This window comes from Ranitomeya imitator, chromosome 1, assembly GCF_032444005.1.
Source record: "Ranitomeya imitator isolate aRanImi1 chromosome 1, aRanImi1.pri, whole genome shotgun sequence".
Taxonomy (NCBI): domain Eukaryota; kingdom Metazoa; phylum Chordata; class Amphibia; order Anura; family Dendrobatidae; genus Ranitomeya; species Ranitomeya imitator.
Window position 1 is genome coordinate 823,363,236 of NC_091282.1, and position 27,351 is coordinate 823,390,586.

A 27,351-nucleotide genomic window follows, 5' to 3' on the forward strand; every position below is an offset into this window, starting at 1 on the left:
CTTGAGGACCTGAGCATGTGACCTCCGACCACCAATGATCGGTCGTCTCATGGGCATGCTCAGATGGAGAATAGTAGGACTTAGTCCCAGGAGCATCTGCTTGCCGCTGACTTATGGTTGCTATAGCTGAACCTGGGATGGCAGCAGCAACCAAACGCACAGCATTAGCCTGAGCAAGATGCTGGGACCGACGTCTCTGCTGAGCAAGATCCTCTGTGGCTGAAGAAGAATGGGAGACTGCAGAGGACATGGCTAGAGAGTCCCCCTGTGCAGCAGCGGGATCTCGATGCCTAACAAAATGTGATCCCAAATGTTATGTAAAATGTTGCCAACAAAAGCTTCAACTCAATCCACAAAAAAAGCAAAACCCCACTCATGTCGGTCATCTGTTAATGTTAATATAGGAGGCTTTCACGTTACTGGTAGTACAAAGGCTCTGGAAAAGCACTATGGCTTCTTGCTCCCCAAAAGAATTCCAGCAAATTCTGAGCTCCCATATCCAAATGCCCCCCTCCTTTCTGAGCCCCATACTGTGTCTAAAAATCAGTTATTGTCCACATCTTTGGCATTTCTGCAGTGACTGGAGCCCACCTAATTAACGGGTGCAAGTCTCGGGCAATACGACATTTTGGGTACTACACTGGCAGATTTGCAATTTTCACTTAGCAACATTAACTGAGGCTTGTTTCTGGCAAACACCCATGGAGATAAATTCCCTGAGGGGTATGTTGGGGCTCCAGTTCCCGCTTCTGCACAGGAGGAATCTCGAGCCGTTTCTGCTGCGGTCTCCCATTCTTCTCCTGCCGCAGTGGAACCTGCTCAGCGGAGACGTCGGTCCTTGCGTCTGGCTCACTCTGTGCTTAGGCTTGCTGTTGCTTTTCCAGCTTTTGCCATTAAAGCCAGTGCTGGGCAGCGGCGAGCGGACGCTTTTGGGACTAAGTCGTGCTTTTTCCCTTCTGAGCATGCCCAGGGTGAGATCTCCCCTTGGAGATCGAGGGTCACATGCTCAGATGCTGCAGCGGTTCCCATTGGTTCTTTTTTGGAAGGTCCTATACGTACTGCAGCTATATAAGCTTTGCATGACCGCACGGCCATGCGCTAGTGTTCTATTGTATATGTGTGTATGTTGATGAGTGCAAGTCGTCCTTTAAATAACCCTCCCTATTGAATGTCTGCTCGCGTAAGGGGTATGGCTGCTATCTAGCGCCCGACTATACTCACAACGTGTTACACACGAATCAGCGTCCATTGCTGTGACCGCCAGTGCGGCGCCACGCGCCAGTAGTGCACTTCCTAACCCACGTCTGGGTGCTTGGTGGTGTCTGCCAGCACGGCACAGTTCGCACTTCGGTGCTCTAAAAATATTCCTATTTGTTACTTAATCCACCCAGTTGCGGTGTTGAGCGCTATTAGTCTGAACGGACTTCTACCCCGAGTCTTGGGACTGTGTTCGGTGACTTTTAGCTTGCGCTCTTTAGTGCGGTATTGCGATCCTGTGACTTAACAGGGTTTGCTTCCACCGCCATATAGCACTGCCATTTACTAGCAGCAGGTTTTCACCTGCACGGTGGACCCCGGACTGCAAATGCACCTATTATTATTTCATCTTATACTTGGTGCATTCCGCCAGTCCTAACAGAACACTAGCGCCAGGGTCTGGCTAGTAAATGGCGGACGATCAGTGTTTACAGCGGTACATCCAGCAGCTGGAGGGAAGGTTGGCAGCTCTAGAGCGTTCAACCTCAGCTGTGGATGTCACTGCTGTCACTGTTCAGGCTGCAAGTGTAGCCGCAGCCAGTTTGTCCGCTGACACACCTGCTCCGACTATATCCCGTCTCCCGCTTCCCGACAAGTTTGCTGGTGACAGTAAACAATGTCGCGGATTCGTGAGCCAGTGCTCCATACACCTTGAGCTCCTGGCGTCACGTTTCCCTATGGAACGGGCGAAAGTGGGATTTATTCTATCTCTCTTGTCGGGCAGGGCGTGAAGAACGCCTTGGCCACCAGGGAGATACCCGCCACACTGGAGGAGCTTATTTCTGTATCTACCCGCATTGACCTCCGTTTTCATGAGCGGAGGTTAGAGCGGACCCAGTGTAGGCAGAGGTTTCGGCTGGCTCCCACCTTCGCCAGACCTCTTGAGTCTCCTGTTTTGGCGTCCAACTCCCATGAGGCCATGGAGGTTTCTCGAGCAGGACCTAAGTCTCAGGCCGCTCGAGTACCCGTGGTTTGCAAAAATTGTCACCAATTAGGACATTATGCCAATAAATGTCCACGGCAATCGGGAAACGATCGCGTCTAGAAACCATTGGGGGAGGTTCACTAGACACAGCTACATTTTCCCCCAAACTGTCCTTTAAAGGGACAATCCTGTTAGGCTCTTCCACTCTAACAGTCGAGCTTTGTGTGGATTCAGGAGCAGAGGGAAATTTTATGTCCTCTGCTTTTGCTTCGCGCCACGCTATACCATTAGTTATGCTCGCCAAACCTGTAACAGTTAGAGTTGTGAATGGGACGACACTTCCACTGCAAATCACACACCAGACTGTTCCATTCTCGTTGTCCATGTCCCCTTCCCACCAGGAGATTATTTCTCTTCTTGTCCTTCCCGAGGGAATGGATGAGACTTTACTGGGAATACCCTGGCTCCATTTCCACTCCCCACATATTGAGTGGTCCTCAGGGAAAATATTGGGTTGGAGTAAGTCCTGTATGAGCAGGTGTAAGTGAGTGTGTACAGGTTTCTACTACTGTGTACCCGCAGACCTTTCTTTTGTTCCCAAGTGCTATTGGTGCTGTGCAGACGTATTCTCTAAAAAGGCAGCAGAGACTCTACTGCCTCATCGCCACTATGACTGTCCTGTTGACCTCTTGCCTGGAGCTGAACCTCCTCGGGGAAGGGTATATCCCCTCTCTCTCCCTGAGACAGAGGCTATGTCTCAATACATCCAGGAGGATTTGGCAAGAGGGTTCATTAGGAAGTCAATGTCTCCTGCAGGGGCGGGATTCTTCTTCGTACAGAAGAAGAACGGGGAATTACGTCCTTGCATCGATTACAGGGGTCTTAATGCCATCACCATTAAAAATAAGCACCCGTTGCCCCTAATTTCTGAGCTCTTTGACAGGCTAAGGGGAGCAAAGGTATTCACCAAACTAGATCTGCGGGGTGCCTGCAACCTGATTCGCATCCGTGAGGGGGACAAATGGAAAACGGCTTTTAATACCAGGGATGGGCACTATGAATATCTGGTGATGCCCTTCGGGCTCTGTAATGCCCCAGCCGTTTTTCAGGACTTTGTCAACGATATCTTCCGGGATATGCTTTCCACCTCGGTCGTAGTCTATCTGGATGATATTCTCATCTTCTCTCCAGATATTGACTCCCATCGGAGAGATGTTGGCAGAGTCTTCAAACTCTTACGGGTGAATTCCCTTTATGCAAAGTTGGAGAAGTGTGTGTTTGAGCAGGAGTCTTTACCTTTCCTGGGCTATATCATCTCCACCCAGGCATTGGCTATGGATGCTGCCAAACTACAGGTTGTGATGGACTGGCAAGAACCCCATTCTCTTAAAGCGGTGCAGCGCTTTATGGGGTTCAGAAATTACTATCGCCAGTTCATTCCCCACTTCTCCACTTTGGTAGCTCCCTTGGTATCCCTCACTAACAAGGGAGCGAATCCCAAATTGTGGTCAGAAGAGGTCTCCAAGGCCTTCACTTCTATAAAGTCTCATTTTGCTAGCACTCCCATCTTACATCGTCCCGATGTGGATAAGCCATTCCTAATGGAGGTGGATGCCTCATCCGTTGGTGCTGGAGCAGTCCTCGATGAAAAGGATGCTCAAGGTCGGAAGCATCCATGCTTCTTCTTCTCTAAGACCTTCACACCAGCGGAGAGAAATTACTCCATCGGGGATAGGGAGTTGCTAGCAATGAAGTTGGCCTTTTCAGAGTGGAGACCTCTTTTGGAAGGTGCTCAGTTTCCCTTCCAAGTCTTCACGGACCACAAAAATTTGGTCTATTTGCGTACAGGCCAGCGGCTGAATTCTCGTCAGGCCAGATGGTCCTTGTTCTTTTCCCGGTTCCACTTCACTCTACATTATATCGCCGGGGAGAAGAACATTCGTGCTGATGCTCTCTCTCACTCCCTTGTGTCAACCGAGGAGCCTCGGCTTATTGTCCCTTCAGAGAGTCTGAGAACCGTAGCTCCGGTTTCGCTAGAGTCTGTGCCTCCGGGCAAGACTTTTGTTCCCATCAATTTGTGACCGGAGGTTCACTCTTGGGCTCATTCGTCCAGAGTGAGTGGACACTTTGGGGCAAAGAGGATATCTGAGTTGCTGGCGAGAATGTACTGGTGGCCACATATGGTTTGTGATGTCGGAGACTACGTTCGGGCATGTGTCTCTTGTGCCAAAAATAAGTCTCTCCGTCAACGGCCAGCTGGTTTGTTATACCCTCTGCCGGTGGCAGACAGGCCCTGGGAGATGGTCGGGATGGACTTTGTGGTGGGTTTGCCCAAGTCTCGTGGCTGTACCATCATTTGGGTAATCACCGACCATTTTTCTAAAATGGTGCATTTGGTGCCGCTTCCTCGGCTACCTTCTGCACGGGCTTTGGCAGTGTTGTTTATTAAACATATCTTCCGCCTTCACGGTATGCCGGACAAAATTGTCAGTGATCGGGGTCCCCAGTTTGCGTCTCGGTTCTGGAGAGAGCTTTGTCATCTTCTCAGTATTGAGTTAAATCTCTCTTCTGCCTATCATCCCGAGATGAATGGGTTGGTAGAGAGAGCCAACCAGACCTTGGTCACATATCTGCGACATTTCATCTCTGCTAGGCAAGATGACTGGGCATCTTTGCTATCGTGGGCGGAGTTTGCTCTGAACAACGCTGTAGCCGACTCCACTGGACAGACTCCATTCCTCCTTAACTATAGTCAGCATCCGCGGGTACCTGTGCCCATGCCCGTGTCTTCCACCGTTTCCAGGGTGGCAGACTGGGCTGTGGAGGCACGGGACATTTGGGATCACACTCAGGATGCCATTCGGGCTTCCAAGGAGAGAATGAGGTCCTCCGCCGATGCACATCGGCGCCCCGCTCTGACCTTTGCTCCTGGCAACTTAGTGTGGCTCTCCGCCCATAACATCAGGCTGTGAGTTGAGTCTACTAAGTTTGCACCTCGCTACTTAGGTCCTTTTAAGGTCCTTGAACGGGTTAATCCCGTGGTCTACCGTTTAGCCCTTCCGCCTCGCCTAGGTATCACCGACACCTTTCATGTGTCCCTTTTGAAGCCCGTATACATGTCCCGGTTTTCCGAGTCATCTGCCGGGACATCAGATTCGTCTACGGACGATTACGAGGTGAATGCCATTCTGGGGTACAAGGTGGTACGTGGCAAAACATTTTATCTGGTGGATTGGAAGGGCTGTGGTCCTGAGGACAGGTCTTGGGAGCCTGCTGAGCACATTCGGGCTCCGCAGCTTATTGCTGCCTTCGAGCGTAGCGAGGTCCAGGGAAGGGGGGCCCTAGGAGGGGGGTGATGTTAGGAGCCGAATTCCGGCTTCTGCACAGGGGGAATCTCGGCCCGTTTCTGCTGCAGTCTCCCATTCTTCTTCTGCCGGAGTAGAACCTGCTCAGCAGAGACGTCGGTCCTTGCGTCTGGCTCAGTTTACCTCTGTGCTTAGGCTTGCTGTTGCTTTTCCAGCTTTTGCCATTAAAGCCAGTGCTGGGCAGCGGCGAGCGGACGCTTTTGGGACTAAGTCCTGCTTTTTCCCTTCTGAGCATGCCCAGGGTGAGATCTCCCGTTGGAGATTGAGAGTCACATGCTCAGATGCTGCAGCGGTTCCCATTGGTCCTTTTTTGGAAGGTCCTATACGTACTGCAGCTATATAAGCTTTGCATGACCGCACGGCCATGCGCTAGTGTACTATTGTATACGTGTGTATGTTGATGAGTGCAAGTCGTCCTTTAAATAACCCTCCCTATTGAATGTCTGCTCGCGTAAGGTGTATGGCTGCTATGTAGTACCCGACTATACTCACGAATCAGCATCCATTGCTGTGACCGCCAGTGCGGCGCCACGCGCCAGTAGTGCGCTTCCTAACCCATGTCTGGGTGCTTGGTGGTGTCTGCCAGCACGGCACAGTTCGCACTTCGGTGCTCTAAAAATATTCCTATTTGTTACTTAATACACCCAGTTGCGGTGTTGAGCGCTATTAGTCTGAACGGACTTCTACCCCGAGTCTTGGGACTGAGTTCGGTGACTTTTAGCTTGCGCTCTTTAGTGCGGTATTGCGGTCCTGTGACTTAGCAGGGTTCGTTTCCACCGCCATATAGCGCTGCCATTTACTAGCAGCAGGTTTTCACCTGCACGGTGGACCCCGAACTGCGAACGCACCTATTATTATTTCATCTTATACTTGGTGCGTTCCGCCAGTCCTAACAGGGTATAATTTCCTGAATGGGGTCACTTGAGGGGGGATTCTGCTCTTCTGACACTTAGGGACTCTGTATGTGGAGCCCTTAAACTATTCTATGATAGTATGTATATATAATAGAAATAGCACTCTTTTCCCCTCCCAAGTCTCGCCATGTGGTTAAGCAATACAGTACAGTCACATATGGAGCATTGCCACCTATTTTTACCCATTTTTCTGTGGAACAATGTAAGATCTGGGGTTAAAACATTTTTTGGTAATAATTTAATTATTTTTTCTTTACCGCCCAATGGTGTAAGATTCTGTGACACACCCGTGGTTTCAATATGATCACTGAACGCCTAGATGAATTCATTGAGAGGTGTAACTTTTAAAACAGGAGCACTTATGGGGGATTCTCCTGCTCTGGCACCTTAGTAGCTCTTCCAATGTGACATAGCACCCTCAAATCATTCCATCAAAATGTGCATTAAAATATGGATCGTCTTGCCTTCAGAACTTTGCACTGTGCATCTAAAGTAGTTTTTGACCACATATGAGGCATTAGAGCTCTCAGGAGCAATTACGTAAAATATTTTGGTGACTAATTTCTCCTATTATCCCTTTGAAAATTGAAAACTTGAGGCGAAAGTAACATTTTAGTGGAAAAAGGTGATATTATACAGTTCTGTGAATCGCTTGAGGGTTACAAATGCTCACTACACTGCTAGATGACTTCCTCAAGACGTGTAGTTTCCAAAATGGGGTCAATTGTGGTGGTTCTGCTGTTTTTGCATGTCAGGGGCATTTGTAATCTGTTCCAGCCAAAATTGCTCTCCAGAATTCAATTCACTCTCCTTCCCTTCCGAGCCCTGCCGTGTGCCCATACAGAAGTTTTCCACCACATGTGGAGTATTGTTGTACTCAGGACAAACTGAACAACAAATTGTTTGGTTCATTTTCTTCTGCTACCCTTGCAAAAAGGAAAAAATTGGGGCTAAAGCAACATTTTTGTGGAAAAAATGTATTTTTTCATTTTCACAGCTCAACAATATAAAATTCAGTGAAGCACCTGGGGGTTCAAGGTGCTCACCACACCTCTAGTTAAGTTCCTTGAGGGATGTAATTTCCAAAGTGGGGACACTTGTTGAGGGATTTCCATAGTTAGGCACATCAGAGGCTCTGCAAACTCAACATGGCATTCGCTATCTATCCCAGCCAAATTTGCATTCCAACAGTCAACTGGCACTACTTCCCTTCTGAGCCTTGCTGTGCCCCCAAACAGTAGTTTTTTTACCACATGTTCACAACAAATTGTCTATTTTCTCCTGTTACCCTTTTGAAAATGAAATATTTTTGATAAAGCAACATTTTTTGTGAGAAAAATGAATTTCTTTTTTCATTTTCATGGCTCAACAATATAACATTCTGTGAAGCACCTGTGGGTTCAAGGTGTACACCATACCTCAAGATATGTGCCTTGGGTGTAGTTTCCAGTTTTTAAAATGGTGTCACTTTTGGATATTTTCTGTAATATAGCACCCTCAAAGTCACTTCAAATAAGACATGGTGTTAGGACTGGCGGAACGCACCGAATAATAGTATTAGAGAATATGGGGTGCGTTCGCAGTCCGGGGTCCACCGTGCAGAGATGACACCTGCAGCTGAGTAATGGCAGATAGACGCTTGCTCACACGTGGGTTAGTCCTCACCCAGTGTGAATGGAAGCGAACTCTGTTGCTTCACAGAGTCGCATAAATACGCAACACCCTGTTAGCATTCACAGGGTGCAGCTGAAAGACACTAGTGGGATCCCTATGAATCACCCCCACTAAACTGGTGATTGGACTCGCTCTGACCCTCAGTGGCTTTTGATCCCGTGCTTGAGGACGCCCTGAGTCAGATGCTGAGTCCAAGCAGGAGGTCCCACCCTACCCTGACGGGCTGTCAGGAAAGCGCACTGATTGCGCATGGTGCTGTACAGGCAGGCACTGCAAATAGACGCTGAAACGTGTGCTAAGTGTGCAGGTAGCACTGTCAGGCGCTAGGTAGCTTCCACCATTCGCGAGCGGTCATCAACACAAGGAATGGGAATGATTAAGGAGCTTTCATCCATCGACAGACATTCAGCTACACACACACACGTTATCAAGTTTTTACTAGCGCATGGCCATGCGGCCATGCAAACCTTTTATAGCTGTAGCTCTCAAGGACCTTCCTAATGCTCCAATAGGAGCTGCTACAGTACCTGAGTGTGTGACCCCCGACCTCCAATGGGAGGTCGTCCTGTGGGCATGCTCAGTATGGGAAAAGCAGGACTTAGTCCCTGAAACGCCTGCTTGCTGCTGATCAGTACTGGCTACAAAGGCAGAGCCTGGAAAGGCAGCAGTATCCAAGCGCACAGTATCAGCTTGAGCCAGATGCTGGGACCGATGTTTCCGCTGAGCAGGCTCCACTGTGGCTGGAGGAGAATGGGAGACCGCAGCGGACATAGTTCAAGATTCCCCCTGTGCAGCGGCGGGAACTCGACTCCTAACACATGGTCCCTAAAATAATGGTTTTGTAAATTTAGTTGGAAAAATTAGAAATTGCTCATCAGTTTTTAAACTCTCTACCTTCTTAACAAAAAAACTAGGTTTCAAAAATTGTGCTGATGTAAAGTTGACATGTGGGAAATGTTATTTGTTAACTATTTTGTGTGACATAAGTCTCTGGTTAAAGGGCCTAAAAATGAAAATTGCAAAATTTTCTAAATTTTCGCTAAATTTCCGATTGTTTTCTTATCAAACAAATGTTACCACTGTCATGAAGTACAATATGTCATGTGAAAACATTCTCAGAATAACTTCAATTCGTTAAAGCATTCCAGAGTTATTATCATATAAAGTGACGCTGGTCTTCATTGAACAAATAAGGCTAGTCAGGAAGGTGAGCACAGGCTTCGGGGTGAAGGGGTTAAAATAGAGTGTAGCAGCCGACAGGCCTGATAGCAGAGAGCTGATGACAACTGACAATCAGTAGTCTGCAAGGGGACATGGATTCCCTTGGTGGACATGATGGATAGTCACAGTCACATTTTTTTTAAAAACATGACTGCCCCACAGTATAAGTGCTTTCTTGTGACCGAGGCAGAATTTTAAGCAGACACAGACATAACAGTAACTAAATTATAGTTCTGGCATATACTCTCTATATTACTTTACCTTAATTGATTGGTCTTTATGTGCTAATGCTGTAGCTGTTTTCGTTCTGACCCAAAGTCAAGTCTGTCTAGTACTATAGTATGTTCTTTAGTAACTATGATTAATTGTCTCTGTATTGTACAGTCATGGACAAATATTTTGAGAATGAGACAAATATTAATTTTTCCAAAGTCTACTGCTTCATTTTTTTCTAATGGCAATTTGCATATACTCCTGAATGTCAGAGTGATCAGCTTAACAGCAATTACTGTACTTGCAAAGTCAATATTTGCCCAGAAAATGAACTTTAACCCCCAAAACACATTTCAACATCATTGCAGTCCTGCCTTAAAAGGAGCAGCTAACATTGTTTTAGTGATTGATCCATTAACACAGGTGTGGGTGTTGATGAGGACAGGGCTGGCGAGTGGCGATCAATCAGTCATGATTAAGTAAGAATGACATCACTGGACACTTTAAAAGGAGGTTGGTGCTTGGTATCATTGTTTCTCTTCAGTTAACCATGGTTATCTCTAAAGAAACACGTGCAGCCATCATTGCACTGCACAAAAATGGCCTAACAGGGAAGAGTATCGCAGCTACAAAAATTGCACCTCAGTCAACAATCTATCGCATCATCAAGAACTTCCATTGTTGTCAAAAAGGCTCCAGGGCGCCCAAGAAAGACCAGCAAGCGCCAGGACCGTATCTTAAAACTGTTTCAGCTGCGGGATCGGACTACCAGCAGTGGCGAGCTTGCTCAGGAATGGCAGCAGGCTGGTGTGAGTGCTTCTGCACGCACTGTGAGGCGGAGACTCTTTGAGCAAGGCCTGGTTTCAAGGAGGGCAGCAAAGAAGCCACTTCTCTCCAGAAAAAACATCAGGGACCGACTGATATTCTGCAAAAGGTACAGGGAGTGGACTGCTGAGGACTGGGGCAAAGTCATTTTCTCTGATGAATCCTCTTTTCGATTGTTTGGGACATCTAGAAAACAGCTTATTCGGAGAAGAAGAGGTGAGCGCTACCAGCAGTCTTGTCTCATGCCAACTGTAAAGCATCCTGAAACCATTCATGTGTGGGGTTGCTTCTCAGCCAAGGGAATCGGCTCACTCACAGTCTTGCCTAAAAACACAGCCATGAATAAAGAATGGTACCAGAATGTCCTCCAAGAGCAACTTCTCCCAACCGTCCAAGAGCAGTTTGACGCCCAACAATGCCTTTTCCAGCACGATGGAGCACCTTGCCATAAAGCAAAGGTGATAACTAAATGGCTCATGGAACAAAACATAGAGATTTTGAGTCCATGGCCTGGAAACTCCCCAAATCTTAATCCCATTGAGAACTTGTGGTCAATAATCAAGAGACGGGTGGACAAACAATAACCAACAAATTCTGGCAAAATGCAAGCATTGATTATGCAAGAATGGACTGCTATCAGTCAAGATTTGGTCCAGAAGTTGATTGAGAGCATGCCAGGGAGAATTGCAGAGGTCTTGAAGAAGAAGGGTCAACACTGCAAATATTGACTTGCTGCATTAACTCATTCTAACTATCAATATAACCTATTGGTACTCATAATATGATTGCAATTATATTTCTGTATGTGATATAAACATCAGACAAACACGAATAAAAACCAGAGGGCAACAGATCATGCGAAAATATAATTTTGGTGTCATTCTCAAAAATATTGGTCATGACTGTATTAGTCTCATTAAGAACCTGGAAAATCTGATCATCCAGGCAGTCGGTAGCTTCCACTAACTTATCCCTCATTTGTGTTATGAAGGGGTATATTAGCATATTACTGATTATTTTATTTGTTATCCCCATTTCTACTAATTGTGACCTGCCTTTTGGCCTGGGCTTATTGTCTACTGCCCTTCTATACAATGTGTGAATTGGGACTGCTGATGTGTTTCTTTTACTATGAGGAACTATGAAAGTGGCTGGTGTTAGTTTCGCAAGAGTGAGTAAAAACTCCTCTTATGTCTGGGCTCACCCACCTGTAGGCATGATGTTCAAAAACCAAGAATACTCCTGGGAGAACACAAATCTGACCAGGGGTCTGTATACATTTTTATAAACTCAAAAGTCCCAACATAGCTTTATGGGCGCACCAAGTATTATTCATTTGTTTTCCGTTTTTACCAAATGTACATTTACCCTTTTCTTTCCTTACTATTTTACCGATAGAAGATGTTTTACAGCCTTCAACACCATCCTAACACACTGTCTCATTAACCTGGGTTCGATCATGAGTGTATATACGGAAGCAATTATTATCTTCACTGCGGGTATTTTCTCCAATATGTTCAAGACTGAACCACAATTCATCATTGGGCATGGGGTCTGAATGAGAGATCTCAGTCTTACTCTTGGTAACCACGCCTCCAACTTCTGAATCATACTCCCGCCACCACATTTGTGACATTAGGTCAAGTTATATTTATCTGGAACCAGGGATTAGTGACCCATCTGACTACAGTCAATGACGCAGATATGTCATGGGGCACATCTTTTCCCCCAAACTTAGATTGAGTCCAGGTTTCATTGTGCATGCAGTGTGATGTTAAAGGGAACCTGTCACTACTTTTCTGTCCTAACAGTTAAAAATATTTTATTCAGTGCCAGCTATTCATTCACTAAATACTTATGCAACCCCCTGAATCCCCATGTATCATCCTTAAAAACCTTTTATATTTCTCCTGCAATGTATGCTAAAAGCGTCCATCTGGCCTGATCGGCGTGGCTTCAGTTCACTCACTCCACCCCTCTACTCGGCTGCTGCATGCAGTCCTTGACATGGATGACGCAGATAGCTGTAAGATATCGCACATGCGAAGTCAAATGGTTTCACATATGTACACACTTCTGCTTTTTGGCTTTGCCTGCAGTTACGAAAAGCATACTGCGTACTTTCGAGAAACCATTTGACTGTGCAGGCTCGATATCTCACAACGATCTGCATAATTCACATCAAGGACTGCATGCAGCAGCCGAGGAGAGGAGTGGAGTGAGTGAACCGAAGCCATGCCCATCTGACCCGACGGACTCTATTAGCATACATCACGGGAGAAATACAAAAGTTGTTTATGGGTGATGCATCGAGTCAGGGGGTTACATACAGTATGTATTTAGGGAATGCATAGCTGACACTGAAAAAAATTATTGTTTTAGCTGGTATGACAGAAAAGTGGTGACAGGTTCCTTTTAATGCATCCCGTGGCTCCAGAAGAAAGACTAAGTACGGTATAGTCATTGCAGATGCTGGGCGGTGTGGTCAGATCCAACATTCCTATGGCTTTTTTCCCTCCATATACTTTATAAGAAAAGCATGATGTCTAATAAGTTTGTAGTCCCAGTCCATATCTAAAAGGTTATCCATTGCCTTTGTAGGGTGCAATAATCCTTCTACTCCCAGAAAACTGATTTGTAGAACAGTCATTCTAACAGTGAAGTGACCTTTCTGCAGTGACTAGATCCAGGAGGGTCAGCTGGACTTGGAACGGGCCATCAAACCATGAATCTAGACTCCTTCTCATGTGTTTGCGTATGACCACCCAATCACCTGGATTCAGCTGATGCATGTCTGCATGTGCATTAGGATTTGGAATTGATGAGAACACGTTTATGCATCACATTAAGTATTTTCTGCAAGGTCTGAACATGGGATGTGATAGTACCGTGCTGCATTTGTAGTACCCGTAGTAAGTACAGACTCATCTTTGGGGCACTACCAAATAGGACTTCAAAAGGAGATAGTCTTTCTATCTGGAGTGTGACTGACTGAAAAGAGTGCAAGGGACAAGCACTCTACCCAGTTCTTTACTGTCTCTGCCTTTGCCTTTTGAATTTTTAGTTTGCATGCCATTTAACCTCTGCTCTTTCTCACAACTTTGTGGATAATATTCTCTATGAAATGCTTGCTCTATACCTAGGGCCTGCATAATTTCCAACATTATTTCTCCAGTGAATTGTACCCCTGTCACTTTCTATGGTTTCCAGGACACCTTATCTGCTGATCAGTTCCTTTATCAGTTTGTCTGAAGTTATTTTAGCATTAGCACACTTTACCATTTAACATTCCGGCCAACCAGAGAAGAGATGTACACATATCAGATCATATACATACACTCCTACCTGTATGTATTTGTATGTAGTCAATCTGAAATCTCTGAAATGGGTAGATAGTAGTGAGTAGCCAATATACTCGTTACTCGAGATTTCTCGAGCACGCTCGGGGATCCTCCGAGTATTTTTCAGTGCTCGGAGTTTTAGTTTTTCTTGCCGCAAATGAATGATTTAAATCTGAATACCAGCATATGTACATGTGGGAGTTGCCTGGTTGCTGGGGAATCCCCACATGTACTTATGCTGGCAAACAGATGTAAGAGGATACTACTGCATATCTAGTATAGAATCACCCATCCTAGTGGTTCCTCGAGCCATTTACAAAAAGCTCAAAATCTACATTAGGAAACTGTCTCCTGACTTATCAGTTCTATGCAGTCATGTTTGTGCGCCATGTCAAAGTACTCTTCCTTACTTGCTAATACTGTCACCAATTCCCCCTTTTCTCAATCCCCAGGCAGATGGGTGGCTGGATTCAGAATATTACAATTTTTGAAGGTGACATACTCAGTAATTAGTGGAGCACAGTCTGAGCTGCCTGACCATAGACAAGTGTTTTGGTTTAACTTGTATGAGTATGGCATATAATTGTGCTCAAAAGTTTACATACCCCTGCAGCATTTGTGCTTTCTTGGCCTTGTTTCAGAGAATTTGAATGATAACACCAAAACTTTTTCTCCACTCATGGTTAGAGGTTGGGTGAAGCCATTTATTGTTAAACTATTGTGTTTTCTATTTTTAAATAATAAATAAATTTTACATAATAATGACAACCCAAAAAACATCCAAATGACCCTTATCAAAAGTTCACATATCCTGGTGATTTTGGCCAGATAACATCCACAGAAGTTGACACAAATGGGTTTGAATGGCCACTAAAGGTAACATCCACACCTGTGACCTGTTTGCTTATTATCAGTGTGTGTGTGTGTGTGTGTGTGTGTGTGTGTGTGTGTGTGTGTGTGTGTGTGTGTGTGTGTGCATAAAAGTTGAGTGAATTTCTGGGATCCAGACAGATTCTTGCATCTTTCATCCAGCCACTGACATTTATGTATTGTAAATAATGGGGAACGCAAAAGAATTGTCAGCAGATCTATTGGAAAAGGTAGTTGAACTGTATAAAACAGGAAAAAGATGCAAAAAGATATTCAAGGAATTGATAATGCCAGTCAGCAGTGTTCAAACTGTGATTAACAAAAGTAAAACCAGGGGCTCTATAAAAACAAAACCATGGTCATGTAGACCAACAAAAATTTCATCCACAACTGTCAGGAAAATTGTTTGGGATGCAAAGAGAACTCCACAAACAAAATCAGCTGAAATACTGGATTCTCTGAAAACTAGCGGTGTGGCTGTTTCAAGATGCACAATAAGGAGTAACTACACAGTCCAATATATTTTTTCTTTTTAAAGAATACAACCTCAAAAGATTAGGATAAATACACAGCCCCCAAAAAATTATTTTCAGGATAAAGAGGGTCCATTCAGAGAGTTTTTTTTTTGTAAAAATAACAAATATTTTATTTTCAAAAGTACATAAATATTAAAAATTCAAGCAGGTATTGCTGACAGTGACAAATTCAAGCAAATATTTATATAACGATTGGCTTCATCTTTTACTCCAAAAAGGTCTTCAAAAATAGGACAAAACTATTGCAATATATATGGGTCTCAAAAATAATCCCTATAAAATGCATGTGCTAAGCAATAGAAGATTTATAATGCCAGATGAACTCTGTTGGAGAAAAAAGGACTTTGCCGCTAAAGCTAAAACGGGCTAAAGTATTTAGAAATGTACTTACATAGAATGCCTCTAAGCTTACAACGCCAGAAAAGCTTGATTAGAAGGGCGCCCCTTTTTGAAGAATCATATGGCGAAACGGTGTCGTCGGGGTGGTGGCATCTAATCAAGCTTTTCTGGTGTTGTAAGCTTAGAGGCATTCTATGTAAGTACATTTCTAAATACTTTAGCTTGTTTTAGCTTTAGCGGCAAAGTCTTTTTATCTCCAACAGAGTTCATCTGGTATTATAAATCTTCTATTGCTTAGCACATGCATTTTATAGGGATTATTTTTGAGACCCATATATATTGCAATAGTTTTGTCCTATTTTTGAAGACCTTTTTGGAGTAAAAGATGAAGCCAATCGTTATATGAATATTTGCTTGAATTTGTCACTGTTCGCAATACCTGCTTGAATTCTTAATATTTATGTACTTTTGAAAATAAAATATTTGTTATTTTTACCAAAAAAAACCTCTCTTTGAATGGACCCTCTTTATCCTGAAAATATTTTTTTTTGGGTTGTGTATTTATCACAATAAGGAGTAAGTTGAAGAAAATTGGGCTACATGGTCGAGTCACCAGAATAAAGCCATTAATGCAGAAATACCACAAACTATGTTGCCTACAATACGCAAAACATCACAGAGACAAGCCTCAAAACTTCTGGAACAAGGTAATTTGGAGTGATGGGACCAAAATTGAACTATTTGGCAACAACCATAAACATTATATTTGGAGAGAGGTCAACAAGGCTTATGATGAAACTATGAATTGACACATGTGGAATTATATACTTAACAAAAAAGTGTGAAACAACTGAAATTATGTCTTATATTCTAGGTTCTTCAAAGTAGCCACCTTTTGCTTTGATGACTGCTTTGCAAACTCTTGGCAATCTCTTGATGAGCTTCAAGAGGTAGTCACCGGGAATGGTTTTCACTTCACAGGTGTGCCCTGTCAGGTTTAATAAGTGGGATTTCTTGCCTTATAAATGGGGTTGGGACCATCAGTTGTGTTGTGCAGAAGTCTGGTGGATACACAGCTGATAGTCCTACTGAATAGACTGTTGGAATTTGTTTTATGGCAAGAAAAAGGCAGCTAAGCAAAGAAAAATGAGTGGCCATCATTACTTTAAGAAATGAAGGTCAGTCAGTCCGAAAAATTGGGAAAACTTTGAAAGTGTCCCCAAGTGCAGTGGCAAAAACCATCAAGTGCTACAAAGAAACTGGCTCACATGAGGACCGCCCCACAAAAGTGAGACCAAGAGTCACCTCTGCTTCTGAGGATAAGTTTATCCAAGTCACCAGCCTCAGAAATCGGAGGTTTACAGCAGCTCAGATTAGAGACCAGGTCAATGCTACACAGAGTTCTAGCAGCAGACACATCTCTACAACAACTGTTAAGAGGAATCTGTGCAGCAGGCCTTCATGGTAAAATAGCTGCTAGGAAACCACTGCTAAGGACAGGCAACAAACAGAAGAGACTTGTTTGGGCTAAACAACACAAGGAATGGACATTAGAGCAGTGGAAATCTGTGCTTTGGTCTGATGAGTGCAAGTTTGAGATCTTTGGTTCCAACCACCGGGTCTCTGAGCGACGCAGAAAAAGTAAATGGATGGACTCTACATGCCTGGTTCCCACCGTGAAGCATGGAAGAGGAGGTGTGATGGTGTGGGGGTGCTTTGCTGGTGACACTGTTGGGGATTTATTCAAAATTGAAGGCATACTGAACCAGCATGGCTATCACAGCATCTTGCAGCGGCATGCCATTCCATCCGGTTTGCGTTTAGATGGACCATCATTTATTTTTCAACAGGACAATGACCCCAAACACACCTCCAGGCTGTGTAACATAGTAACATAGTTAGTAAGGCCGAAAAAAGACATTTGTCCATCCAGTTCAGCCTATATTCCATCATAATAAATCCCCAGATCTACGTCCTTCTACAGAACCTAATTGTATGATACAATATTGTTCTGCTCCAGGAAGACATCCAGGCCTCTCTTGAACCCCTCGACTGAGTTCGCCATCACCACCTCCTCAGGCAAGCAATTCCAGATTCTCACTGCCCTAACAGTAAAGAATCCTTTTCTATGTTGGTGGAAAAACCTTCTCTCCTCCAGACGCAAAGAATGCCCCCTTGTGCCCGTCACCTTCCTTGGTATAAACAGATCCTCAGCGAGATATTTGTATTGTCCCCTTATATACTTATACATGGTTATTAGATCGCCCCTCAGTCGTCTTTTTTCTAGACTAAATAATCCTAATTTCGCTAATCTATCTGGGTATTGTAGTTCTCCCATCCCCTTTATTAATTTTGTTGCCCTCCTTTGTACTCTCTCTAGTTCCATTATATCCTTCCTGAGCACCGGTGCCCAAAACTGGACACAGTACTCCATGTGCGGTCTAACTAGGGATTTGTACAGAGGCAGTATAATGCTCTCATCATGTGTATCCAGACCTCTTTTAATGCACCCCATAATCCTGTTTGCCTTGGCAGCTGCTGCCTGGCACTGGCTGCTCCAGGTAAGTTTATCATTAACTAGGATCCCCAAGTCCTTCTCCCTGTCAGATTTACCCAGTGGTTTCCCATTCAGTGTGTAATGGTGACATTGATTCCTTCTTCCCATGTGTATAACCTTACATTTATCATTGTTAAACCTCATCTGCCACCTTTCAGCCCAAGTTTCCAACTTATCCAGATCCATCTGTAGCAGAATACTATCTTCTCTTGTATTAACTGCTTTACATAGTTTTGTATCATCTGCAAATATCAATATTTTACTGTGTAAACCTTCTACCAGATCATTAATGAATATGTTGAAGAGAACAGGTCCCAATACCGACCCCTGCGGTACCCCACTGGTCACAGCGACCCAGTTAGAGACTATACCATTTATAACCACCCTCTGCTTTCTATCACTAAGCCAGTTACTAACCCATTTACACACATTTTCCCCCAGACCAAGCATTCTCATTTTGTGTACCAACCTCTTGTGCGGCACGGTATCAAACGCTTTGGAAAAATCGAGATATACCACGTCCAATGACTCACCGTGGTCCAGCCTATAGCTTACCTCTTCATAAAAACTGATTAGATTGGTTTGACAGGAGCGATTTCTCATAAACCCATGCTGATATGGAGTTAAACAGTTATTCTCATTGAGATAATCCAGAATAACATCCCTCAGAAACCCTTCAAATATTTTACCAACAATAGAGGTGTAAGGGCTATTTGACCAAGAAGGAGAGTGATGGGGTGCTATGCCAGATGGCATGGCCTCCACAGTCACCAGACCTGAACCCAATCGAGATGGTTTGGCGTGAGCAGGACTGCAGAGTGAAGGCAAAAGGGCCAACAAGTGCTAAGCATCTCTGGGAACTCCTTCAAGATTGTTGGAAGACCATTCTCGGTGACTACCTCTTGAAGCTCATCAAGAGAATGGCAGGAGTGGGCAAAGCAGTAATCAAAGCAAAAGGTGGCTACTTTGAAGAACCTAGAATATAAGACATATTTTCAGTTGTTTCACACTTCTTTGTAAAGTATATAATTCCACATGTGTTCATTCATAGTTTTGATGCCTTCAGTGTGAATGTACAATTTTCATAGTCATGAAAATGCAGAAAAATCTTTAAATGAGAAGGCGTGTCCAAACGTTTGGTCTGTACTATATATATATATATATATATATATATATATATACAGTGGGGCAAAAAAGTATTTAGTCAGTCAGCAATAGTGCAAGTTCCACCACTTAAAAAGATGAGAGGCGTCTGTAATTTACATCATAGGTAGACCTCAACTATGGGAGACAAACTGAGAAAAAAAAATCCAGAAAATCACATTGTCTGTTTTTTTAACATTTTATTTGCATATTATGGTGGAAAATAAGTATTTGGTCAGAAACAAACAATCAAGATTTCTGGCTCTCACAGACCTGTAACTTCTTCTTTAAGAGTCTCCTCTTTCCTCCACTCATTACCTGTAGTAATGGCACCTGTTTAAACTTGTTATCAGTATAAAAAGACACCTGTGCACACCCTCAAACAGTCTGACTCCAAACTCCACTATGGTGAAGACCAAAGAGCTGTCAAAGGACACTAGAAACAAAATTGTAGCCCTGCACCAGGCTGGGAAGACTGAATCTGCAATAGCCAACCAGCTTGGAGTGAAGAAATCAACAGTGGGAGCAATAATTAGAAAATGGAAGACATACAAGACCACTGATAATCTCCCTCGATCTGGGGCTCCACGCAAAATCCCACCCCGTGGGGTCAGAATGATCACAAGAACGGTGAGCAAAAATCCCAGAACCACGCGGGGGGACCTAGTGAATGAACTGCAGAGAGCTGGGACCAATGTAACAAGGCCTACCATAAGTAACACACTATGCCACCATGGACTCAGATCCTGCAGTGCCAGACGTGTCCCACTGCTTAAGCCAGTACATGTCCGGGCCCGTCTGAAGTTTGCTAGAGAGCATTTGGATGATCCAGAGGAGTTTTGGGAGAATGTCCTATGGTCTGATGAAACCAAACTGGAACTGTTTGGTAGAAACACAACTTGTCGTGTTTGGAGGAAAAAGAATACTGAGTTGCATCCATCAAACACCATACCTACTGTAAAGCATGGTGGTGGAAACATCATGCTTTGGGGCTGTTTCTCTGCAAAGGGGCCAGGACGACTGATCCGGGTACATGAAAGAATGAATGGGGCCATGTATCGTGAGATTTTGAGTGCAAACCTCCTTCCATCAGCAAGGGCATTGAAGATGAAACGTGGCTGGGTCTTTCAACATGACAATGATCCAAAGCACACCGCCAGGGCAACGAAGGAGTGGCTTCGTAAGAAGCATTTCAAGGTCCTGGAGTGGCCTAGCCAGTCTCCAGATCTCAACCCTATAGAAAACCTTTGGAGGGAGTTGAAAGTCCGTGTTGCCAAGCGAAAAGCCAAAAACATCACTGCTCTAGAGGAGATCTGCATGGAGGAATGGGCCAACATACCAACAACAGTGTGTGGCAACCTTGTGAAGACTTACAGAAAACGTTTGACCTCTGTCATTGCCAACAAAGGATATAATACAAAGTATTGAGATGAAATTTTGTTTCTGACCAAATACTTATTTTCCACCATAATATGCAAATAAAATGTTAAAAAAACAGACAATGTGATTTTCTGGATTTTTTTTTCTCAGTTTGTCTCCCATAGTTGAGGTCTACCTATGATGTAAATTACAGACGCCTCTCATCTTTTTAAGTGGTGGAACTTGCACTATTGCTGACTGACTAAATACTTTTTTGCCCCACTGTATATATATATTTCCTATATGATGAAACCAACACCATTCCTACTGTAAAGCACAGAGGTGGATAGCTGATGTTTTGGGGATGTGTGAGCTACAAAGGCACAGGAAACTTGGTCAAAGTTGAAGGAAATATGAATGCAGCACGTTATCAGCAAATACTGGAGGCAAATTTGCAGTCATCAGCCCGGAAGCTGAACATGGGACGTACTTGGACATTCCAACATGACAGTGATCCAAAACACAAGGCCAAGTCGATATGTCTTTGGCTACAACAGAACAAAGTGAAGGTTCTGTAGTGGCCATTTTAGTCTCCTGACCTCAATATCATTGAGCCACTCTGGGGAGATCTCAAGCATGCAGTTCATGCTAGACAGCCCAGGAAATTACAGGAACTGAAACTTTTTTGCCAAGAAGAGTGGGCAGCTTTACCATGTAAGAAAATAAAGAACCTCATCCGCAACTACCACAAAAGACTTCAAGCTGTCATTAATGTTAGAGGGGGCAATACACAGTATTAAGAAATGGGGGTATATTAACTTTTGATCAGGGTCATTTGGATGTTTTGGGTTGTCATTATGATTTAAAAAAGAGAAAACACAGTAGTTTGACAATAAATGGCTTCACCCAACCACTAACCATGAGTGGAGAAAAAGTTTTGGTGTTATCATTCATATTCTCTGAATAAAGGCCAACAAATCAAAAATTCTGTAAATGTATATTTGATAGAAAATGAACACTGCTTATCACCCGGAAAGCACCATCCCCACCATCAAACATGATTGTGGTGGCATCATACTGTCGATGCGTTTATTCAAATGGACAGGAAAGCTGATTCAGAGTTGATGGAAAGTTGAATGGAGATAAATACAGGGCAATACTGGGGAAAAATCTATTAGAGGCTGCAAAAGACTTGAGGTTCACTTTTCAGAAGGACAACGTCCCTAGACATATTGCCAGATCTACAAAGGAATGGCATATATCAAAGCATATTCATGTATTTGAATGGCGTAGTCAAAGTGCAGGCCTAAACCCCTTGAGCTGGTTTGCAGAATGGGAAAAATGTCAGCCTATAGATGTGCCAAGCTGGTAGAGACATACACCAAAAAACTTGCACCAGTAATTGCAGCAAAAGGTGGTCCTACAAAGTATTTACTCAGGTTCAGATTTATATTTTTAAAAAATATTTAAAAAACTATGTAACATTTTCTTTACACTTCACAAATCCTTGCTACTTTGTGTTAAAATATATTTATTTCTGGACGTAAGGAGAAAAACACTTGAAAATTTTTACAGATATGATACTTTTTCAAAGCACTGTATATAATTCCTGTTTTTATGTGCAGTAATGTACAATTTATAACTCCAATTATCAGCTGGAGGGTAGGAGTTATTCTTCTGTCTTTATGAGCTCCTGTGTGCACGGGTATCCGCTGTAAAGATCCACAGTTATGGGATGGCTGGATATGAGCACAGTGATGCTAAAAATCCTCTGAAAAGTCGATGAGACAGAGCACTCTGGCCAGTATCGTCCCTGGTAACCACGAGGGTGAATCCTGGAGTGGCGTGTGATGTCACTACTGCTTGGTATGGAGTCATATGCGTTTCGGGAAATCTCGGTTCTCCTAAGTCACGGTATCATTGAGACCACAGCTAGGAACCATTTTCTGCAAACTATTTCTTTGCCTGACACTATTATTAATTCTTTCACTAGCTTTAATACACATGCAGGATTATTAGATGGAGTGTCAAGTCTGCTGTGTCATCCACATAGTCATCCACATGGTATCGTACTACTGACCTATGGAATGACACTGTTTGGAAGAACTACCTATTTATTCATGTACTTTACAATTCAGGATCTTTGTTGTTGCAATTTTATTTGTGTCTGTCTACATCAAAGTTATTGAAACATCGCTACGTGCTTTTCATTCCTTCCATTTATCATACTCTGTTTATTGGCGACAGTATCAATCTTTTATCTTTTAATAGATTAACGTTTGTTTCACTGTCAAAACAGCTGCGTAATTGTTATTGTGAAGCTAATGGCATACATTCCAAATGTATTCATTTGATAACTAAGAAAACCTTGTGTTTTTATTTCAACATTACTAAAGCTGAATAACTAAAGTTGATGCGTAATTGATTCTGCAGCCAAGCGATGGGGAAGAAGAGGTGACACGTAAAGTGGATGACTTACTGGAAAGTTACATGGGAATCCGAGACATGGAGCTTGGTAAGAGATTTTAAATAGTTATATTTTACCACTATTGTTGCCTAACATGTAGAAAAAAAACAGACCTAATTATCCCCATCTTTTTTTGTCCTCTTTCTGGTTGCTGAATAAGGCTTAAGGCTTCATTGTAAAACATTGCATTGAGAAGCGAGTATTACAAAATAATTGACCATTTAGAGGTTTATTCCCACAGCATCATAACAACACGACGACCAATCCACTTTTAAGGAAACTGTTCATGTAGGAATGCTCAGACCTGACACATTCCTACTCATATAGGAATGCTCGGACCTGACACCCATAATATGGTGCACCGGGTCTGAACATTCCTACATGAACAGTTTCCTGGAAAGTGGATTGGTCGTCGTGGGCCAGTTGAATAGCCACCAAGGTCACCCGGTAAGGTATCTGTTGTGAATTCTGTGGCAGAGCTCCCTCCTGTGGTCACAAGTGGTACTTCGGCTGATTCTCTCTGGGAGCTTCCGTTTGTGGAGGAAACTGGTACTGCTGCTTCTGAGTTTCCTCCCTCAGGTGATCTGGTGAGGTCGTTAGGTGCTTCTCTACTTAACCCCACCTAATGCTTTGATTCATGCTTCCTGTCAATGTTCCAGTGTTAGACTTGTGTTTCTCTGGATCATTCCTGTGGCCTGCTGCTCTGCATAGCTAAGTGCTTCTTTGCTATTTGTTGCTATTTTTTCTGTCCAGCTTGTCTATTTGTTTTGCTGGAAGCTCTGGGACGCAAAGGGTGTACCTCCGTGCCGTTAGTTCGGTACGGAGGGTCTTTTTGCCCCTTTGCATGGTTTTCTTTAGGGTTTTGTGTAGACCGCAAAGTTATCTTTCCTATCCTCGTTCTGTCTAGAATATCGGGCCTCACTTTGCTGAATCTATTTCATCCCTACGTTTGTCTTTTCATCTTACTCACAGTCATTATATGTGGGGGGCTGCCTTTTCCTTTGGGGTATTTCTCTGAGGCAAGGTAGGCTTATTTTTTCTATCTTCAGGCTAGTTAGTTTCTCAGGCTGTGCCGAGTTGCATAGGGAGCGTTAGGCGCAATCCACGGCTGCCTCTAGTTGTGTTTGGAGAGGATCAGGGATTGCGGTCTGCAGAGTTCCCACGTCTCAGAGCTCGTTCTATTATTTTGGGTTATTGTCAGATCACTGTATGTGCTCTGACCTCCATGTCCATTGTGATACTGAATTGCCTTTCATAACAGTACAGGAAGCCAAAAGTACTAATGATTCTCAATAGAGGGAAAAAAGAAGTTCTGAGACCATTTTTTTTTCTTGGCTTTGTGTTTTGTCTTTTTTTTCCCCTAGACATTTGGGTGGTTCAGTACACAGGTGTAGCGATGGACATTAGAAGTCTGTCTTCATTTGTGGATCAGCTCTCGGCAAGAGTACAAAAGATTCAAGACACTATTGATCAGAAATCTATGTTAGAACCAAGAATTCCTATTCCTGATTTGTTTTTTGGAGATAGAACTAAGTTTCTGAGTTTCAAAAATAATTGTAAGTTATTTCTGGCCTTGAAACCTCGTTCCTCTGGTGATCCAGTTCAACAGGTTTTGATTATTATTTCTTTTTTGCGCGGCGACCCTCAGGACTGGGCATTTTCTCTTGCGCCAGGAGATCCTGCATTGAGTAATATCGATGCGTTTTTCCTGGCGCTCGGATTGCTGTACGATGAGCCTAATTCAGTGGATCAGGCAGAAAAGAATTTGCTGGCTCTTTGTCAGGGTCAGGATGAGATAGAGGTATATTGCCAGAAATTTAGAAAATGGTCAGTGCTCACTCAATGGAATGAATCTGCGCTGGCAGCTATGTTCAGAAAGGGTCTCTCTGAAGCCCTTAAGGATGTCATGGTGGGATTTCCTATGCCTGCTGGTTTGAATGAGTCCATGTCTTTGGCTATTCAGATCGGTCGACGCTTGCGTGAGCGTAAATCTGTGCACCATTTGGCAGTATTACCTGAGCTTAAAACTGAGCCTATGCAGTGTGATAGGACTTTGACCAGAGTTGAACGGCAAGAACACAGACGTCTGAATGGGCTGTGTTTCTACTGTGGTGATTCCACTCATGCTATCTCTGATTGTCCTAAGCGCACTAAGCGGTTGGCTAGGTCTGCCACCATTGGTACGGTACAGTCAAAATTTCTTCTGTCCGTTACCTTGATCTGCTCTTTGTCATCATATTCTGTCATGGCGTTTGTGGATTCGGGCGCTGCTCTGAATTTGATGGACTTGGAATATGCTAAGCGTTGTGGGTTTTTCTTGGAGCCCTTGCAGTGTCCTATTCCATTGAGAGGTATTGATGCTACGCCTTTGGCCAAGAATAAGCCTCAATACTGGACCCAGCTGACCATGTGCATGGCTCCTGCACATCAGGAGGATATTCGCTTTCTGGTGTTGCATAATCTGCATGATGTGGTCGTGTTGGGGTTGCCATGGCTACAAGCCCATAATCCAATATTGGATTGGAAATCCATGTCGGTGTCCAGCTGGGGTTGTCAGGGGGTACATGGTGATGTTCCATTTTTGTCAATTTCGTCATCCACCCCTTCTGAGGTTCCAGAGTTCTTGTCTGATTACCGGGATGTATTTGATGAGCCCAAGTCCGATGCCCTACCTCCGCATAGGGATTGTGATTGTGCTATCAATTTGATTCCTGGTGGTAAATTCCCAAAAGGTCGACTGTTTAATTTATCCGTGACTGAGCACACCGCTATGCGCAGTTATGTGAAGGAATCCCTGGAGAAGGGGCATATTCGCCCGTCATCGTCGCCATTAGGAGCAGGGTTCTTTTTTGTAGCCAAGAAGGATGGTTCGCTGAGACCTTGTATAGATTATCGCCTTCTTAATAAGATCACTGTTAAATTTCAGTACCCCTTGCCTTTGTTATCTGATTTGTTTGCTCGGATTAAGGGGGCTAGTTGGTTCACCAAGATTGATCTTCGTGGTGCGTATAATCTGGTGCGAATCAGGCGAGGCGATGAATGGAAAACTGCATTTAATACGCCCGAGGGTCATTTTGAGTATCTAGTGATGCCATTCGGACTTGCCAATGCTCCATCAGTGTTTCAGTCCTTTATGCATGACATCTTCCGAGAGTACCTGGATAAATTCCTGATTGTGTACTTGGATGACATTTTGATCTTCTCGGATGATTGGGAGTCTCATGTGAAACAGGTCAGAACGGTTTTTCAGGTCCTGCGTGCTAACTCATTGTTTGTGAAGGGATCAAAGTGACTCTTTGGTGTGCAGAAGGTTTCATTTTTGGGGTTCATCTTTTCCCCTTCTACTATCGAGATGGATCCTGTTAAGGTCCAAGCCATCCATGATTGGACTCAGCCGACATCTCTGAAAAGTCTGCAAAAGTTCCTGGGCTTTGCTAATTTTTATCGTCGCTTCATCTGCAATTTTTCTAGTATTGCCAAACCATTGACCGATTTGACCAAGAAGGGTGCTGATTTGGTCAATTGGTCTTCTGCTGCTGTGGAAGCTTTTCAAGAGTTGAAGCGTCGTTTTTCTTCTGCCCCTGTGTTGTGTCAACCTGATGTTTCTCTTCCATTCCAGGTCGAGGTTGATGCTTCTGAGACTGGAGCAGGGGCTGTTTTGTCGCAGAGAGGTTCTGATTGTTCAGTGATGAAACCATGCGCTTTTTTTTCCAGGAAGTTTTCGCCTGCTGAGCGGAATTATGATGTGGGCAACCGAGAGTTGCTGGCCATGAAGTGGGCATTCGAGGAGTGGCGTCATTGGCTTGAAGGAGCTAAGCATCGCGTGGTGGTATTGACTGATCATAAGAACCTGACTTATCTCGAGTCTGCTAAGCGTTTGAATCCTAGACAGGCTCGTTGGTCGCTGTTTTTCGCCCGTTTTGACTTTGTGATTTTGTACCTTCAGGGCTCTAAAAATGTGAAGGCGGATGTTCTGTCTAGGAGTTTTGTGCCCGACTCTCCGGGTTTATCTGAGCCGGCGGGTATCCTCAAGGAAGGAGTAATTGTGTCTGCCATCTCCCCTGATTCGCGGCGGGTGCTGCAAAAATTTAAGGCTAATAAACCTGATCGTTGTCCAGCGGAGAAACTGTTTGTCCCGGATAGGTGGACAAATAAAGTGATCTCTGAGGTTCATTGTTCGGTGTTGGCTGGTCATCCTGGAATCTTTGGTACCAGAGAGTTAGTGGCTAGATCCTTTTGGTGGCCGTCTCTGTCGCGGGATGTGCGTTCTTTTGTGCAGTCCTGTGGGATTTGTGCTCGGGCTAAGCCCTGCTGTTCTCGTGCCAGTGGGTTGCTTTTGCCCTTG

General features: G+C 44.0%; 1 protein-coding gene across 1 annotated transcript in view; it reads left to right on the plus strand.

Moving 5' to 3' along the window:
- GIPC3 (GIPC PDZ domain containing family member 3) overlaps positions 1 to 27,351 on the plus strand; it is a 196,935-nt gene that overhangs the window by 150,227 nt on the left and 19,357 nt on the right. Inside the window, exon 5 of the mRNA XM_069740416.1 lies at positions 22,973 to 23,054. Within this exon, the coding sequence (XP_069596517.1) occupies positions 22,973 to 23,054 (82 nt within the window). The remainder of the gene's footprint in view (positions 1 to 22,972; positions 23,055 to 27,351) is intronic.